The 20,277-nt window shown below is 49.2% G+C and overlaps 1 protein-coding gene across 2 annotated transcripts in view; it reads right to left on the reverse strand.

The window, feature by feature from the left end:
* OLFML1 (olfactomedin like 1) overlaps positions 1-9,304 on the reverse strand; it is a 49,218-nt gene extending 39,914 nt beyond the window's left edge. For both annotated transcript variants that reach the window (XR_014979938.1, XM_085648227.1), the window contains exons 1-2: positions 8,963-9,304; positions 1,611-1,899 (exon numbers count right to left, since the gene is read on the reverse strand). Coding sequence is in view for 1 of the 2 variants with exons in the window: in XM_085648227.1 (XP_085504353.1) it covers positions 1,611-1,899; positions 8,963-9,085 (412 nt within the window). In the remaining variant the exon portion in view is untranslated. The remainder of the gene's footprint in view (positions 1-1,610; positions 1,900-8,962) is intronic.
* Between the last annotated feature and the right edge of the window lie 10,973 nt (positions 9,305-20,277).

Genomic DNA, 20,277 nt, shown 5'->3' on the forward strand with positions numbered 1-20,277 from the left:
TGATTAGATTTATAATTTGAGGGCTGAGGCAATGGAATAGATGCATCAATTCCAGGGAATCAAACTCGTTTGTGGCATCCAACCCAGGGATGTGGCTCGTAGCTGGGGGGGCATATGGTATACATGACAGCAAACATGGTTCGGAGATTATGTGCTGTGGAGTGCCTGGTGATAAAGCCTGACTGGTCCACCCTGATCATATCTAGCAGGAGGGGAAGCGGGCGATTTGTTATGAGGTTCGCCAATATTTTATAAATGTTATTTATCAATAGCAGTCGGTAAGAACCATAGCTGTTGGCTCGATTGCTGGCTTTCAATATAGAGATAATGGCACTTCACGTAATGAGGGTGGTAATGTGCCCAGTCACATGGTGTCTTTGTACCTTCTCAACAGATGAGGGGCAAGATGTGAGGCGTGCTGGATCTTCAAAGTACAGGGACAACCATCTGCAATGCTAGGCCTACTCTTCGCACTACTGCAACAACTATCCTCAGTGCTCTCCCCGCTGCCTCTCCACCGCGAAAAGATGACAAAGTAAATGAAAATCTAAAATGAATGGGTTAATGGTTGGATGGAAGAATTGCGGAGTAAATTAAAATTTAAGGATGGATTGATGGGTGAAAGGATAGCAGAGTAAATGGACATATGAGGGTGGATTGGATTGAACGGATGGCAAAGTAAATAGAAATCTGAGAGGATGGATGGATGTATAGCAGAGTAAATGGAAATCTGTGAGGATGGATGGATGGGAAAATGGAACTCCTAGAGAATGTGTGAATGGGTGCGTGAAAGGATGGCAGAGTAATTGGAAATTTGAAAGGATGGATGGATGGCATAGTAAATGGAAATCTGAGAGGATGGATAGCAAATTAGAGAGGATGGATGATGTACGGATGAATGGATGGGCAAAAGGAGCAAATGATGTATGAAATGCATTATAGATGGATGGATAACACAATGATGGATGTGTAGGTAGCTGGATGTATAGTCGGGTGCAAGCATAGATGATGGATGTCTGCACGGATGGATGGAAGGAATGGCCAATAGATGGATGGAATGGTGAAATAGTGAATGAATGAGAAAATGCAAAGGTGAAATGGTTAATATCAGTGGGTGGATGGAAGGGTGAAAGGATGAACAGATCGATTCTTAGATGGAAGAGAGAAGGAAGCACTTCTAGGGAGGTTTGGGCTCACTGGTGCCATCAGAGCTTAGGTTGAATGTGGGGGGTATTTTAGTTTTCTTGCTACTCCCTTACTAAACACTCTCACCCAGAGTTGGATATCAACTTACAATAACAATCCCAACATGAGACAACAGGTTCCTATTTCTGCCAACTACAACTCATCGCACAAAGAATTCTAGATTCACTTACAAATAAATATTATCTGGTCATCCGAACTTTATTATACTGACTGAATATAGGCAACTCAATGTATGTTATCAAGGCATACTTGCAATGTTTGTACTGCTTCCATAAAAATCATTAAAATCTCTCTGATATCAAATATTGCTTATGCTTATCCTTAGTATTAGTTAATGGATACAGTTTACTCATGTACCGTGTATCAATTAGATTGATTTGATAGAGGACTCTTAAATTACTTACTTGAATTCAATTTACGTTCAATATTTCTTTTTTCCTCTGCTTCCTCTTTTAGTCGCTCCTCTACTAATGTTTGATGCATTTCTAAGCATGGCTTAGAAGAACTTGCTGATTCGACATAGTCGATGTCCCATTCTGCTCTCTCCACCCTAGCAGATAAATTTTCCAGCTCACTCGTCTGAGTTGCAGAAGAAATGCTCAGGTCCCTCAGTTGAGACATCATCTTCCTTGAAAGAGTTCGAAACTCTTGTACAAACTGCCTGAAGTCTTGATCACATTTTTCTATGCGGTCCTTGGTTTAGAATACAAAAGAAAATACTAAATTGATTAGCATTAGTGAGAACAACTTTTTCCCCATTATATGGATATAGCTATTAGACTGATGTTTACATGATACTTTAACAGCAACATTGTTGATAATGTAGTTAGGAAATGGCAAACTGCGATGTACAACAGTGTGTTTTGCAGTGGGTCGCAAGTGGACCTGCCTCATCAATATTCATGTGGTAGGTCACAGTTTGCGACCCATCGCTTTTTAAATAAAGATTTTTTTTTAATGTAAAGCAGCCGGTGGGACCTCTGCCTGCTCTTAAAAAATGCTGGCAAACACATTCACAAAGGGGAAGGCTCCCTTCGACCCCTTCCCATTTGCGAATGGGTTACCATCAAATTGAAGGTAGTGGCAACTGCAAATGCTTTGTGACTGCATTCCTGGTTGCAAAATATTCATACATGCCAGTGGTATTCGATATTTGGAATGGATGCCCTAAACACGCCCATCCTATTGCTGAATTGCAAAATGCAATTCGGTAACAAGTTACAGAGTCGCGTTTTGCATTCTGTGCATGGCAATATGTATTTCACTGGTCACAAACGGCCAGACGGGCTGTTTACGACCAGTAAAATGCTTCGTACATCTGGCCCATAGTTTGGACATTCAAACTGACAGTAATAAACTTATGGGTGGAAAGTGATTTTGAATGAAGACTTCACATTTTTAGAAAATATGGAGACTTTGAAAACCTTATTTATATGATAAGGATTGTCAGCTGCTCTGTGTTCTCATTTTCATAAATGTTAACAAGTGATTGATTTAACTACATAGAAGCAGAAGTACGTCAGTGAACAAACATTAATAATAGAGTTCAAGAATTAGGGAAACTCTCCTGAGGTCATGTTGTCTGTGGATTGACCACTTAAGTTTCTTTACCTCATTTATATTTATCAAATGCTCTCTCTCTGTATATTGTTTAATATCTTTATGTAGTGTGTTATTCACTCGGAAACACAACATATAAAGGCAAACCCTGCCTCCTACAACCAAAGAACAATGTCGGAATTAAGTCCATAACAACTGAAGTTCCATTGCTCATAATAACATGTTCATATGAGGATGTCACATGGCAGTGCCCATTTCTCCGCCCTCATCCTCCAGGTCCCCGTAACCATGGTCATCCAAGGGGAGGGGGCGGGGCTTTTCTGATGGCTGCCTTTCCTCTGCCATCACCCTACATCATTCCCAGTCATCCCATCAGGGGAGGGATGCAGCCCCCATCAGATCTCTGATACATCAACCTCCCTCCTTAGGGCAGCTTTTGTCCCTCCTGGTGTACCAAGCTGAAAAGCAGGTCAGACCATATCACACTATACTCCTCCACTTTCTCATCAGTCCTTATCTCCCTCATTCTACGCTCCTCCACCAATGCACATTCCTCAATGTCTCTCATCCATGAAAACACTGTAGGCCCTGTATTCACCATCCAATGGATGGCAATCTGCCTTTTAGCCAGTAGGTGTCCAAATTGTCTCTGCATCTTATCATCTTTAGGGGAAGGAACAAGCCCCAGTAAACACATCTTGATCAAGGGCTCCAGTTGGATCCCTATCACTTCTCGTAATTTACCTACAACCTCATCCCAATAATGCACTACGTCGGGGCACATCCATACCATATGCAGTAAATCAGCTTGTTCTCGTTTGCATGTAAAAAACTTGCCTGGTTGTTGGGAGTAAATGCTGCGTAACCTCATGTATGTGAGTTTAGTGCAATGAAGGATCTGGAAATGCACCAGTTTAAACCTAGCTTTACCAGATACCTCCCTCACCTGGATGTGTATGCCTGACTGTATTCTCTGTCTGTCAATGGTTTCTGTAAGTCTGGCTCCCAACCATGTTGCGCTTCCATTGCCAGCTGCGGCCTGTCTTGTTTTAAGGCAACATATAACCTGAAGACAGTCCTCACCTGGATTCTCCATTTTAGTATGACCGTCAGCGTCTGTGCCACTCTTGGAGCCACAAGGAACCCAGTTCATATATTTCCTGAATCGTCCTAGTAAATGTAGAAACTGCAACAACTGTCCCACTTCCACCCGTAGGACTCCTGCACCTCCAGAAATGTTATACAGGTGTCTCCCGGAAATAAATAACACAGCGTGGGGCACCCCCTCTCTGTTCATCCTCTCAAGGACATGTTCTGACCAATGCGGATAACAGCTGTAGCCATCCCAAGGGATTACCATGTTGTTGGAAATGGCCCTTTTTGCCTGGCTACGCCCAAACGTTTTGCTTCTTCGTCCTATTTTTTCCTGACCTGCTGTTGTTGGTTTTAAGACTCTGGGCACTTTACCACTGCTTTTCAGTGCTAAAGGGCATATGCTCTCTGTGTAAATTGTTATGGATTGGTGTTTCCATGATTGGCATATTTGATTTACTAGTCAGCCCCTAGTAAGTGCACTGAGTGTGCCAGGGCCTGTAAATCGAATGCTACTAGTAGGCCTGCAGCACTGATTGTGCCACCCACATGAGTAGCCCTGAAAAGGTAACTCAGACCTGCCACTGCAGAGTCTGCGTGCAGTTTGTAACTGCCAAATCGACTTGGCAAGTGTACCCACTTGCCAGGCCCTAACCTTACCTTTTCCTACATGTCAGACACCCCTAAGGTGGTAGGCCCAAGGTACCCCTGTGGGCAGGGTGCAGTGTATATTAAAGGTAGGACATGTCCTGGTAGTGAATTACAGTGCACTTCGTTTTCACTATGGAAAGGCTATCTGTCCCATAGGAAAGCATGGGAGTTACTTTATAACATCTTATAAATATATCTTCCCATTGGGACCAGATAGGAAAATAAAGTTTAGTATGCCTGAACTCAGAATCTAAAGATGCATCTTTTAGTGAAGGTGATTTTTACATTCTGTGTTTGAACATACCACTTTTAGAAAGTAAGTATTTTCTTGCTTAGTCATCCTGTGTGCCTCTGCTAGGATGTGTATTGACTGTGTCGTTTTGGAGTGACAGGGGCTGGGGAGGAGCAGTGCCTCCAAAGAGTCTAGATGGGTCAGGGATGGGCTGAATAGACCTGGGCTGCATTCAGAGTAGTGGGAGGAGGTGTCACTAACACCTGAATAGGCCCGGTCTGCATTTACAGTGGTGGGAGGAGATTTCCCTTGCACCTGGATAGGCACTGTCTGCCTTGGACAATGCTGTCTCCGCCTCCTGCTAGGTCTGTACCCTGAGGCTGGACACAGGACTGGGGTGGTCTCTCCCACACCCGGTCCTCCTCCCTGGGGCTCTGTACCCTCCTACCTGGAGCGGTACCCCATTCCAGAATTGTCAGGGCACCTATGGCAGGTGTCCTGCACAATTCGCCCACCAGTTCAGGGGTGCTATCCTGCAACTGGTACACCAGCACAGGGTATGTACCCTAAGGCTAAACAAGGGACTGGGGTGGGCTCTCCCACACCCGGTCCTCCTTCTTGGGGCTCTCTACCTTCCCACCTGGAGCGGCACCCCCAAAATACAAACTGGTAGGGGCACTGTTAGCAGTTTCCCCTTCCTCCAGGTCAGGGGGGGCACCCTGAACCTGGTTTTCCCTCCCAGGGTCTGTACCCATAGGCTGGACCTGTGACTGGTAACCTAGGACTTCCGGGGGAGTATGGCAACCTCCCCTACGTGAAACACACTCCTCATGAGCTGGGCCAGAGTCTGCCTGGCACAGGTCTCCAGCTACCTGTCTACCTGACAGAGCATGAAGACCCCCCCAAGCCAGAAGTGGCCTCGCCAGGGTCAATCCTGGGGTGCTCTGACCTCATAGTTGGCAACTCCTGATGCACTGGTCCTTCCACTGGGGAGGGCGCCCCCTCACCCTTTTCTCTGGACTCATGCATCCTCCCAGCTGGAGCGGTGCTTCCAGACACCAGAACCGGTGGGATGCTCATTACAGCAGTCCCCCCCAGTTCCTCAAACATTAGGGGATCCTCCTCAATGGGTGGCCTTCTAGTACAGCCTAGGCTCCCCACCTGGTGTTCCCTCAGGGAACCACCCAGGCTCTGGGACCAGGTTTCGGGCACCTTGGGCCACAGCCCATTCCCACTCCTTCTCAGTGAGGAGTTTGATCTGCAACGTGTGAGACTTCAAGGGCCCGACGACTCCTGCACCGACCTCCAGAACCGATGCCTGCGGACGCTTTGTTTTCGTAGCTCAACAAGAGGCTGCCGCCACCCAGCATTTCTAAAGGTACTGTTTTGCGGGTCTTCCCGACACGGTAGTTGACCCGCGATGCCGCAGTCAGCCAGAACTGTTTGGACTTGTTTGTTCACGACGCTGTGATAGCCCCAGTTGGAGCTATCGACTTCAAGGAATTGTGTTTCAAGGTTATTTTGATAACTGAAGATTTCTAAGTACTTATTGTGGATTTTTATCGTTTTTGGTCTTGTCTTAAGTATATAAAACCGTATTACTGTTGGTTATGTGCAAATTCTTTACACACTGCCTCTAAGATAAGCCTGACTACTCGTGCCTAGCTTCCAAGTGGGTGAGCAGGGGTTATTTTAGGAGTGTAACTCCCTTATCCTGACTAGAAGGAAGGGTCCCTACTTGGAAAAGGTGCAAACCATTGCCAACTAGAGACCCCCATTTCTAACACATGTCTTGGTCATTTGACGCACAATATGTAAGGGCATGTGGTCGGTTGACTCAGACTGGCAGGTTCTCTGCTCACTAAGTCCCTGCTAACAATCTCTTTTCCCAATTTTTCAAATGCGAAAAGCATCGCACTGTTGCCATGTAATATAGTTACAGGTCTGGAAGACCCAATTCCCCTTTCTGAGGATCTAGCTTGAGTACCATCAGTCCTACCTCACTCACTTTTCCCACCCAAACCAATGGAACCAGTAGGCTGTCCAACTCCTTAAACACAGTGCTAGGTATTGGACCTAGAGAGTTTTGCAGTACATATGGGCACCGTGGAAAGAACACCATTTTAGCAACCGCTACTCCACCAATTGTAGACAAGAGCAGGGTATTCCAAAAGTCCCTCCACCCCACTATGTACAATATAAGCCAACTGCCGCTGGAGCGTGTCCGCCACCTAGATTCCCCAAAAAAGCAGAACTTATCCATCTCCCACTGAATTTCCACTTGCGGAAGCCCCACCACTGAAACAGTGGACAGCAGTGCCAACGGGAACAATAATGACTTACCCTGGTTAACACATAGCCCCACACCTTCCCAAATGTCTGAATTTCTTCAAGTAGCTTTGGGATGGAATGTTGAGGATGCGTTAAATAAAGAAGGATATCATCCACAAGTACAGACAACATATGCAGCGTGCTCCCTACCCTCATGCTCCACTCTGTTTATGCCCCTCGAAAAACAATGGCCAGCAGCTTCACCACCACAGCGAACAGTAGCGGGGAGAGCAGGAACCCTGCCTGGTCCCCCACTCAACCCCTTAACTGCTTGAGACATACCCCCATACGCACTTGTGCGTTAGGGGGAGAATATAACACTGCTACCCACTGCAAGAACTTGGCTCCAAATGCTATCCTTCGATGGACCTCCATCATACAGTCCCTATCCAACATATCATTTTTGTTTGCTAGGATGTCCTTTATGCAATATCTCCTCCCATTCTACAACTCCAGAGGTTGCCCATTCAGGGAGAGTCCAGTCTGCCCTTATTTCCAAGGCACCTTCCCACAGCTATAGGGTCAGACATGCCGATCGGCAGGAGATACTGGGTGTAGGTCTCGCTCTGCCCTCACAGTAGGCTGTACATCCTCTCCTGGATCCTTGTCCGTGTACGGCCTGTACAGCCCTGGTAGATCGGTGGGGGGCTGGCATGAATCTCCCTGCGATTAATTAGGCAGGGCTAACTCCCTAGGCCAATCAAGCCATGTTTAGGGTATCCAAATCAGGGATTTGCTGCTGCTGTCCGGCCTATCCAGAAGCTGAGCTCAGAACGTCTCAGGGCTCTGTCCCTGCTCTAGTGCCGCCCGGCCGCCATTTTGCGAGAGCCACGCTCGTCAGGGCTCCATGGGCCTCGCCCATCTAAGGCAGTGTAAAATTGCTCAAGATAACTCTGGTGGGGGGCCTCTGCCCCCTTGGGCCCCTGACATACAAAGAAGCTTCGCTTCAGAGGTAGGGAGCCACACTATGCCGTAGGAATACATAGGGGGTCCGGAGCCTCAGTTCAAGACTTGTTGTCAATCAGTCAATCAAACATGGTTTATATAGTGTGACTACTCACCCACGAGGGTCTCAAGGCGCTGTTTTCAGCCATCTTATGCTCTTTCTATATTTAAAAAATGTTCTTTATGACTTGTAAACAATAGGTCGATCACTCGCACATGTGCTAAACTAAAAGCAACATATTTTTAATAAATGACTGATAGTTTTCTTGATGTGATCTAACATTCATGTTACATATTGCAAGACACACTGTTTACGAGTCTAAGCTGAGCATTTCCTTTTCATATGTGGCAGGATTTGGCGTATTACATAATCACTAAAATGCTTCGCAAATGGACAGACAGGTAATTATTAATTGGACTTTACTGTTCACTGTACTGTCTCTTAACCTTTTGCCTTCATTCTTATTCACTAACCCATCAGTACAATTACGAAACCATTAGGCATCATTTGAAGCCATACAGATTCATTTAGTGTATCATTATACATCAAAAGCAGCATAACACCCTCATTGTAGGACATTTTTAAATTGTTGATTGTTTACTTTGGAGATGCATTCCGCAAATCAGGTCAAAATCCAGTCAGTGCTGCTTTGCTATTTTTTATCGCAGTTCCTTAAGAATAACCTTGGTGCGTTTTTAAAAAAATCAATAGATATTTTAATTCGGATCGTTTGCTAGTGACGTGGTACTTTATTACACAAACATTTTTATGAACACAGGCTTTAAATTGAACAGTGATACACATTATGCAACGTATTTTATTTACATCTTAAGGTTCTTCTGGCGATAACCTTGTTTCTCCTATGTTGCGCACACGTAAGCAGGTCTAGAAAGGCACAATGAATGCATTGTACTGTAGTCTATATCAAAGAGAGCAGAACTTACCTCCAAGGTCAGAAAGCGCCTTTCAATGTAGTGAATCATGTCCTCGTGTTGCGCCGCACAGAGGTTGTGTGCGATGATGGTCAGGATGGAAACAGCAAGAAAAGCTGAACGGAGACCTTCCATCCTTCCTTGAGGTTCCTCCAAGATGCGTCTAAGTAACAAACTTGTGAAGCACACGGTCACCCTCGAGATAGAGCTACATAAAAGTCAGCCGTGCCTTGCCACGCCGAAGCTAAAATATCAAGTGTTTTTTAAAGTGTCTCTTGAGCAAATCCTGTCGGTATCAAAGTGTTATGAAAGCTCTTGAAATCCCCAAGTAAGATGTGCTTTGTTCCTCAGGCAGCAAACCTCCCTCCAGGGTGCATGGGAGTGATCACTTCCAGATGTGTAAGCTGTGAGCCACCAGACGTCAGCCACATGTGCAAAAATACCGCAGGTTCATCACGGGCTCTACTGTACGGGTTCAGCTTCGACTGACAACGCTCCTCTGTGTGGAAACTGAAAGTAACGACAGAAGCCAGCGATGGAAGATGGCCGAGTCTTCGAGCAGCGAACATGTCATACGAGGGCAGACGCAAAGCTAACATCAATTAAACATGTTATTTCTGAAAGTGAAATGGACACACAGTTTCATTAAAAATCAGGGCCGGCTGGTGACATTTGAAAGTGGTGAGGCGTAAAATTATTGTCCTAATGCAGAGCAACGAGCGAGGTCACCACCAGGTCAAAAAACACGTACGAACATCGCTATATATCGAAACAAATACAGGACTACAACAAAGCGGGTGAGTACAGGTGGCCACCACGTCCACAAACAAGAAGGCATTCGGTTGCATCTGCAATACACTACACTGTAAAAAAAAAAAATGAAAATTGTGTTCCACAAGCGCACAGTGATTCACCTCCCAATATTGTTCACATCGTCATTTAAAAAGGATTCTCGTATAAGCTTCTAAAAGCAATCAAAACATGCACCTACACATTCAGTAAACATTGAACAAACATTGCCCTCGAAGAGGCTGGTGGACCAATACCCATCTTGTCCCCATGTTCCTTACGTTGCCATAGAAAAATGGATTTTCATCCAAGGGCTATAGCACAAATCGAAACCCACGACATAAGTGCTGTCAGTATTAGATGTACCGAACCGCGTCACTGTTTTGCTTGTACCCATAACTATGTCCCACAGATGACTTCCCCTTTAACATGAAACTCTTAAACCGTCACTTGCAAATAAATTCAGATTGCGGGCTCCGGATAGGCCCCCACGCCTGCATTCCCTGTTTCAATGTAAATCTGTGGTGTGTATGTTTGTATGTGTTTGCGATGGTTGTTTCCAGGTTACGAACCAGAATACATGCCGTACTTCCAGTAGAGGGACAGAGTTACTGCAGTAGGGCAGGGGTAACCAAATCAGGCCCCGGAGACCCCCGTACTCAGCCCGTTGCTTACAAGTTCAAGTGCGCCTATGATTTACCAGCGCTGACTGACAGCGCCGATGAAAACGTCTGGCCAGTTCCAGCTCCCAGTTTAATGACTGCGCCGTCGCAATGTGCTTCTGATCAGGGAGGTCGCCAGGAAGGGGCGGCCGCTCACAAACTACTGCTCAGAGAAGGAAAGGCGGACTGCACAGTGTGCCTGCGTCTCGGGGTGCGACCCAGCACTCATAGGACACACGCTCCCGAACACACAAACTAACACACCTAGTAGAAAATACAAAATGTTGAAGCACGGACGACCAAGTAATTGTCCAGGAGTTGAAATTTCGAATCTAGAGCTATTTCTGGTGATATTTAATTAACCATACTCCGCACAAATGAGACCGTGGACTGCAGCTTTCTGTAGCTAAATGCATGCCGCTCTCAAGCGCGAGAACGCGTTCTATTGCTTCTATTCATGACTTGGCAAAAGTGAGACAACGTGCGAGCAAGTAACAAGACGTTCACCGTTAGGAAGAGTGGAGGCTTTGTTTTATTATTTAGCCTTCATTTTGGGTATTTCTCGATGTCTTTTTATCCGGGCTCCCCCGAAAAGAAAGGCTTACTGCACAGCAAAGCAAGTCAAAAGGCAAATTCAATTCTCCCTTTTCCTGCTGCAGGAAGTCCTTCTTCAGAGGCCACAAATGTGGGGTGTTTTCATACACCTGATAGTTGCCGGTAGTGAACCAAACAGACACAAACCACCAGCGTGAGTACAGCAGGCACACCAATGCTATAATACGCCCATGTCTAACACTAAAGACACATTTATAAACACTACAAAGTACAAACAAGCCTTATACATTTAAAAATAAGAGGAAAAAAACTTACCTGACCGCCTCTGCTCCTGGTCCGCGTTGGCGCCTCTTCCCTCTTCGAACTGGAACAGCACGTCAGCACTGCGTGGCAACCCCTCAGCCAATCCTGGCGCTGCTGCAGCGCCAGGATTGGCTGAGGGCACAGCCTACTCCTCGCCCGCCGCCTTCCCATTAGGAGACCGAGGGGCTCCTAATGGGCATGCGCAAATCTGTGAAAACACAGGTGCGCATGACTGGGCACGGGCTAAAAACTAGCTCACCATGCCCACTCATGCGCACTTGTGCTGCAGTACTGCCTGGTCTGACAATGCTTGTCAGTCAACATGACGCCGGACCGCCCACGGTCCGACGTCATGCTGACTGACATGCATTGTCAGTTAGTTCTCCCCACCCTCGGCGTCTCTGAACTTAAGTAAACTAAGTTCAGAGACCCGGAGGGAGCTGCGGGCGCGGGCGGGTGCGCTGGGGCGGGGGGGGGCTACGCCCCAACGCCCCAATGGATGATCCGTGCCTGTTAAAAATGTGTCTTTAGAACATTTTCAAGGGAAGTTTTCAAGACGGAGATGCTAATTCCTGTAAATATACTTTAAAAAATAGGTTGCTCTCTCCGAAACCGCTTTTTTAACGTTTTATTCCAGTCCAGAGCAGCAGCACTGCAGGCTTCAGAATATGCTTTTAAAAGAGAATATTGCCTCTAGCTTCACTTCATTCGGACTTGCATGACCAGAATAATAAATATTAATAGCTCACATGGCATGACATCCGAACAAAATATATTTTTACTGCTGTACATCACACCAGTAAATCCAATGTAAATGCGCATTCTTTTACAAGATAATTAAAACACACACTTGTGTTCTAGTCTCTGCAAGAGATCGTATACGCATGGGCGGAGCACCGGTAAACCCATATTTATTACTTGCGTAGCTAGCGTAAGGCGACACTGTAACAGTTTAATTTGTTAATTATTTAAGATATATCGTAGTTCATTTACCCGGACACCAGCTCCACGCAAAAGTCCTCATCACTGTAAGTGCATCTTAGGGGTGGCTGGTGTTAATCAGCGAAATGGGCGTTGCCCTGCCACCCTTAGGTGAGAGGCAAGAAAAGAATTACAAAACGGCAGCTGAAACAAATTTACTTGGTTACTTGCTGCTCCCATGAGTCATATTTATAATAGGGCAGCTGTGAGCAACTTTGCAGAGGTGCGGTCCTGCTGCGAATGCCTGCTGGGCGAGGAATTCTTCGAACAGCAGGCACAATCTACAGCAGTGACATCATGGCAGAGGGCATGCCGACTTTGAATGCCATGAATAAGGGTTCTGTTTGGGCGCTTACACAATGGCCCTGGGAGGAGTTCAAAGAACTCCATTCTTTGCAATGGCAGTGGGAGTGTCAAGCTGATAGGAAGAACGAGGGAGTGGGTGGCAAAAACTACACACACATCACAAGAGGGGGCGGGCTTAGGAGGGGTGAAGCAGGCTGCTGTATTCATTCCTCCCCTGCCGTCTCATTATGCAAGAGGGAGTGGGAGATGTGGTGACCTGGTGCAGGCCACACTCGTCGGACATAGGAACCACAGGTACTCGGTATATTGGTAAACCGGAAAGACCTCGAGCGGTCTTCCGTATCTTTATTTATACCCCCGAGGCGAGCCCGCCTCGAGGGGTGGGGGATGTATGTTCAGTGTGATACATTATAGAGTAGAGGCCGAGTGGCTCTCTACATCCCTCCAACATTTTGGATAATGTCAAACATCACAGTGTTCCTTTAAGGAGAAGGGCACATAAAGTCTCTGAGCCTTTGGCTTGGAGCAGGATTACCTCGCAACCGGGAGCCTGCTCCTCTGCTGGAACCACCTCTGTCCTCCAGGTTCCTGGAAACGGCCTCTTCTCCTCGAGCTCGGTTTTCCCGGTGGCTGCCTGCGGTTTGCTCTGGTTCGCTTTGTTGTCCGCCTTCACTTCGCCTTGGGGATCCCCCCTCCGGGGCGGCCGACCAGTCTGGGAAATCGTCGTCCTCTATCCCTACTTCTTCGCTGTCCTGTTCTCCTGCTGGTTCTCCGTCAATCTTTTTGAAGTACGATGCATTCCTCGTCACTCTCACATCGCCTCTTCTAGCCGTGACCATAGTTCCTTTTGTTGCCAGCACAGTCCACACCTCTGGTTGGAAGGGTGTACGGAATTTCCAGCCAGGGTGCCGATCTTTTACTACCACCTTGTCTCCAGCCACTAAGTGATGCTCTCAGGCTCTTCGGTATTCGCTGGCCTTGTTGTTTGTCTTCTCCCTTCGATCTTGCACCGCTTCAGCGTCATGTGCCGGTGGACTCCAGGACGGATCGGTAGGTATCCCGTCCCGCGGGGATTCTTTGAAGAGGAGATGGGCCGGCGCACATTTTGTCGTGCAGTGCGGCGTGTGTCGATACGCGTCGAGGAACTTGGTTAAGGCTATCTCCGCATCCTGTCCTTGTTCTACTGCAATGCGCAGGGCTCTGTTCAGGGTGCGCATCAGCCTCTCCACATCCCCATTTGCCTTCGGCCACAGAGGGGTTATCCGCCGGTGTTTGATCGCCCGCCTCACCAGGTATTCTCTGAACTCTTGGCCGTGGAAGGGCGGCCCATTGTCCGATCGGATCACCTTGGGGTTCCCTAGCAAAGCGAAAGTCTTTTCCAGAGCCATCCGGATGTGTTGGAACGACGTGGACTCTACTACCTCTACCACCGGGAATTTCGTGTAGGCATCCACAAGTACTAGCATCTGTCTTCCATCCAGCAAAACTGCCGAAATCCACACTCACGTGGGCCCACGGGTGGTGGCATGGCTCTTCGGTGATGACCGGTGCCGCTGGTGGGTCACCTCCTGTGATCGTGCATGCTCGGCATCGCCTTACTAGCTCTTCCACATTTGTGTCCACGGTTGGGAACCAGACCTTGTTCCTGAGACGTGCCTTGGTCTTCGCCATGCCCTGATGGCCTTTGTGCGCCAGTTGCAGAAAACGCCCTTGCAGTGTTCTTGGGACAACCAGCAGGTGACCTCTCAGGACCGCGCCACACTCTCCTTTACTCAGCTCATGACGAGCTTGCCACAGCTGTTGCTGCGCATGCTTCTCTTCTTCCGTGAGCGCCTGGTTGCCTTCCAGAAACCTCTTCCAGTTGTGGGACGCTAAGGCCTTCTTGACTTTGATCAGGGTCTCGTCACTGTCCGTGGCTAGGCCAACTTCTTCCAGGGTCACCGCATCTGGGCAAGCATCACGGCCTATCATCTGTACGTAGGCATCGGAATATTTCACATCCGTGGGGACGCATGCTGGGGGAAGGTCCTCCGGGTGCCGGGATAAGTAGTCCGCGTGGTTGTGTGCCCCCGGGCGGAAGAGTGCTGTGAACCGGTATTGTTGCAGCTGTACTGCCCATCGTTCAATGCGGGGAGGTGCTAGCCGTGTAGTGCCTCCGAATAGTGGGACCAGAGGTTTGTGGTCTGTGATTACGTTGAAGTCTTGTCCAAATAAGTATAAGTGAAAATGTTGGCATGCCCACTTTATCGCTAAGGCCTCTCGTTCAATTTGTGCGTACCTCGTCTCCGTATCGGAGAGTGCACGGCTGGCATAGGCAACCGGTTTCCACGTGCCTCTTTCATGTTCCTGTAACAGCACGGCCCCCAGACCCACCGGACTTGCATCCACAACGAGTTCAGTCGGCCTTCCGGGGCGGAAGTACGCCATGACAGTTTTATCTTGCAAAGCCGCCTTGATTCTTACGAACGCTGCGTTGGCTTCCAACGTCCATGTCCAGGGCTAGTCACTGCACGTGAGGGTGCGAAGGGGTTCAGACAGGGCGACCAGGTTATAGATGAACCTCCCACAGTACGTCGCCATCCCCAGGAAGCTCCTCACTTCGGTGGGTGACTTGGGGATGCTGGCCGACCGTAGGGCCAGCGCCTTCTTCGGATCTACCTTAAGGCCGTCTTGCGTGAATGTGTAGCCAAAGAAGTTGATTGATTCTTGGTAGAACACACATTTCTCCTTGTGTAGCGTAAGGCCATGATCTCTGAGCCGTTGGAGTGTTGCTCTCAACTGGGCATGGTGATCTTCCAGTGTACACGAAAAGACCAGGATGTCGTCGCTTAAATTGATCACTCCTGCCAGGCCTGACAGGGTTTCCCTAATGGCGTTCTGAAATACCTCCGCCGCCGAAGATACTCCAAAACTAAGTCGCTTATACCTTCTGAGACCCATATGTGTCGCGAACGTCGTGATGTATCTGCTGTTCGGTTCTAGCTCCAACTGGTGGTACCCCGCGTTGAGATCCAGTTTTGAAAACCATTTAGCGCCGTTTAGATCCGCTACGATGTCATCCATGGTTGGTGTTACATGGCGCTCTCTCTTGACGGCAGCGTTGGGTAGCCTCATATCGATGCACATTTGAATCACTCCCGGTTGTTTTGGCTTGGGAGCGACCACTAGCGGGGATACCCAGGGCGTGGGACCGGTGACTTTCTCGATGACATCCAGCGCTTCAAGCTTCGCCAACTCCGCTTCGACCTGGTGCCTCAAGTTGTACGGTACCCGATGGTGTCGCAGGGCGATCAGTTTGACTGTGGGATCTATGTGGAGCCGAAATTGTTTTCCTTTCAGCTTTCCCAGCCCGGAGAAAAGTTTGGGGAACTCCTTCATGATGTCCTCAGCATGTGCTTCATGTACTTCGTTTGTGAAGAACACCAGCCCAAAATCTTCAGCTGTGTGGCAGCTTAGGAGGGTGCCTTTCCTCCCTTCCGTCACATGGAATCTGGCCGTGGTGGTGAGAGGACCGCTGGTAACAGTTGTCTCGAAGGTACCTCTCAAAGGAAGGGGGTCGACGCCTCCATATGCGTATATTCTCGCTTTGGTTGGTAGCAGAGGGGGTCGGCGCGCCAGTGCTTCGAACTGCTGGGAGTCCATGACGTTCACTGTTGCCCCGGTGTCTATGAGCGCCCGGAGGTCGGTACCAAACACCTTGACTGAGCACATGGGCGGCGGCCTGAGCCGGCTCCCGGATTGTCCTACAAAAGAGACATAGTATATCTCGTCATCCTTGTCTTCCAGGTCAAGATTCGGGTGGTGTGTTGCCCCCTTTTCTGCTTCCTCCGGGTCCACTACCGACAGTTGCCGTACTCTTTGTGTGAACCCTCTCGGTCTCCTTGGGGCAAACCGTGATCGGCCACTGCGGCACACCTTGGCGTAATGGTTCAATTTCCCGCAGCGGGAGAACTCTCGCCATTTTGCTCCGCACATGGCCGTGGGAGGATGATCTTCTCCGCAATTTCCGCAGGGTCCTCCAGGTGGTGGTCTCGACCTGACTGGTGCCGGCGCAGGTCGCCTGCGGATCACGTCGACGCGTTCCTCTTTGATCTGAGGAGGCCGCGTGATGCCCTGTGCTGGGTGCGGTTTGTGGAGGGCTGCAGCCATCTCTTCTGCCCTGACGTCCGAGAGTTCATGTGACCTGGCTAGCACCAGGATCTGATCCAGAGTGATGCCTGGCTGGCGCAGTATCAGCTTCCTGAGCAGTATGGATTTTCATCCCAGTATGATCTGGCTTCTTATCTCCTCCCTCTGGTCGGCAAACCCACATGTGGCCGCTAGCTTTCGCAAGCGCGCATGAAACGTGTCTACGGACTCATCCTCCAACTGAATGGAGCGTCGGAACTTGAATTTCTCGAAGTCCGGGTTAAGTTGATTGAGAGCCGCTACCGCTGCGTCGTAATTGTCCGCGTTGCCTGTGTTAGGGAGGGTCTCGAATAGATTGTATATCTCTGGTCCCCCATAGAAGATTTGCAGGGAACGCTTCACCGTGCCGTCCGTTTCATGGGTCCCCGTGAAATAGTTGTTGAGCTGGCCGACCCACGCTCTCCATCGGGGGGCTGCGGTGGCTGGATCCGCCATTTCGCTGAAAGGCGGGAGTGGGTTGACTGTCGCGTGATTGTGGCATGGCTCATTCGCCCTTCCCCCTCCTCCTTGGGCCGCCTGCTGGGCTGGTGGGGCGTTGTTGCCTGCTTGCGGCAGGACACTCATGCTTGCTGGCGGGTCACGGAGGCACGCCTGTCGCCTCGCATGTGAGGAGCAGCTGGGCCGGGGAAGGTGGGAGGCCTACGGGCGTGGCGCGAGCAGGGCGTTGCACTCACCCCACCGTATGATAGTCCGGGACCCCTCTCCGCAGTCGGCTTCTGGCAGCAGGGGGGGTGGGGACAGCACAATCACGCCCAGGCGGTACAGTCAGGCAAACCAGATGGGTCCCAGAGTAGCAGAAGGGGTACTTGCCGCTGCCAATGCTTGTTAGCTGCTTGACTCATGCAGTAGCCAATGCTTGATGGAGTCAGTGGTGCTTGGGCCGTTGCCAAAGCCTGTCGGCTTCTTGAGACATGCTGCTGCCAATGCTTGTTGGAAGGGGAGACACACACACTCCTCCAAACTGTATCAGCAGCCAGTCAGGTGGTTACCCCACAGCGCTCAGGGAGACTGCCTTCACTCGATGGGGGCGGGGTGCCCAGGCAGCCACGTGGAGGGCAGACTCTTGCAGGCGAGGTTCCCCCAGGCTCATCGACAGCTGCCGCCGGTCTCTCACTCAGCGCGCACAGCGCTCACCAGCCGATCGTGACTAGGACGCCCCCTGCCCCCAGAGCGTGTCTCCGACGGACAGGGAGACACTCGGGCAGGCGCGGAGGAGCTGGGCGACCGGGGCGCTACCGCCGGGAGCGCAGCCAGGCGCCGGATGATCGCCGAGAGCGAAGGAGCGTCGCGGGTGGGCTCCGCTGACGCCGCGGCAACAGCAGGGCTTGCTGAAGGCACGCAGCGGGACTTCCGGCCTCGTCTCCAGTGTGGTGACCTGGTGCAGGCCACACTCGTCGGACATAGGAACCACAGGTACTTGGTATATTGGTAAACAGGAAAGACCTCGAGCGGTCTTCCGTATCTTTATTTATACCCCCGAGGCGAGCCCACCTCGAGGGGTGGGGGATGTATGTTCAGTGTGATACATTATAGAGTAGAGGTCGAGTGGCTCTCTACACGATGTGTCATAGCTTGCCTGCTCCGTTGTCTTTTCTGACCTGGAAGGCAGCAGTAGCATTGACATTCGCAGTAAGTTCCACTTCCTAAAATCCTAAATGGTGAAAATTAAAATATGGTGAAACAGTAGTGCTTGTTCAGTAAATTCCACTTCCTAAAATCCTAAATGGTGAAAATTAAAATATGGTGAAACAGTAGTGCTTGTTCTCCGCAGCCAAAGGAAATCCGATCACTCGGAATGTAACATCAATGGAGAATCAAATTGGATTTAAAGCAGATTTGTTGTTTGTAAATTAAATTAAAGAAAATGTTTTTGCATTTTACTAGTGTGAATTAACCTAGTAAAATGCAAAAACATTTTCTTTGATTTGAGTTGCAAACAGCCAAGACGCTTCATGTTTGAATATGAAGTTGTGCGCGCGCTTGTATTAAAAAATAAGCTGTGACTTGCTCAGTCAGCGGCTGCGCACTTGAAGCCAAATGGGCATGCATAAATGAAATCATGATTTTAATTTGGCGCTTCTTCTGTGACTTACGACTTATGATATTCAGAGTCTAGCAGTATTTTAACACACACTTGTTATCTGCAACTTTAGAGTTTTACTTTACTTAGTCTGCACCCAGAGGCAGAAGGAAAGAACTGCCCTCTTCGGGGCCCATGCCACGGCCTTACCATCCCCTCTCCTTAGAAGTGACCGAAGCCCCGACTCGATTTACATCTTATCGCACTAGTTACTCTGGTTGGAGAGGCCGAGTCCGGGATGTGAACTGAAGAACTGGGCTTATGTCGCACTCCTTTAGGAAGGGGCAGCGCAGTGCCTCTGGCAGTTTATTCCCCAGAGAGGAAATAAGACCCCAGCCGGGCTTCTGCCCTTCACATGACCTTTTCAGCAAAACCATCCAGCACTCACAGAGCAGGCTACACCACCCGAGGAAAGTCAAGTCTGACCTGGAGTTATAAATGCCATATATTCAGATTTGAGGCCCTTAAGTTTAGGGGGCCATTCAAAAATATGGGCTGGCCGCGCCCCGCTCGGCCCCCTTTGCCCCTGGTGCTCCCCACGCGTCGTACCTTGTCTGTGAGATGGGGAAGCTTGCAGTATTGCTGCCTAGAATACACCTGTGCTCTCAGGGAAAGAATCGATTGCTGATACTAGAGATGTAACTGGCCTGTAATGGAGCGAATTGTACAGTGTTGCAACCAGTGGAGTGTGTGTTTAGTAGAACTATTTCCTGCTTCTCTTGCTGCTGTCACCGGTTATTCATGTTCATATAGCGCCAAGAATGCACACCCTCTGATTATCTAGCTGGTAGCAGCCATCAATCACTGTGTGCTGCCTGTTACTGGGGGTGGGGCTCACTATTACCAGGGAAATGTTTCCAAAGCTGATGGAGCGGAGCTACAAACCGCTGGCCGCCGCGGCTGAGCCCAGCCCTGCTCGCATTAAGCCAGTCAGTCAGTGATAGCATCCAATAGCTGCAGACTGACTCCCAAGTAGCGAGGCATGGGCAGGCCTGGTGCGAGTGAGCCTGCAGTCTGCCAGGAGCAGTGGCCCCTGTTCCTCCATTGCGCCCCCTTACCCACGCTTGTCTCCACTCTCTGCCTCCCCTTTGCCCTCAGAAATCTGCGTCAGGCCCTAGGGGACAAAGGGTCACACGTATTTTCTCCAGCAGGGTTGTGTTTCTTAGTAGGAGGATACGATTACGATACACCTCTACTGGAGAAAACAAATGTGTGCCAGTTAGGGTGTGCCCAGCAGCGGTCAGGCTTTGGCCCTGGGCCTGCTCTATTATACTCCCCGTTTGTTTAGCAGCAGCTGCTGCCTCGATGTTACATGGGAGTCACGATCAGTGTGGATAGTTGTTTTTTATGACTGAGATATAGTTGTTATTTAGGGGTCCGTTTCGGGATTTACAGTTTTCTTGTAATCTGCTGTGCAGTTAAGACATTCAGGCTATTTTCGTACCACCCACCACCCCCCAAAA

This window comes from Triturus cristatus, chromosome 3_2 (assembly GCF_964204655.1).
Source record: "Triturus cristatus chromosome 3_2, aTriCri1.1, whole genome shotgun sequence".
Lineage (NCBI taxonomy): Eukaryota > Metazoa > Chordata > Amphibia > Caudata > Salamandridae > Triturus > Triturus cristatus.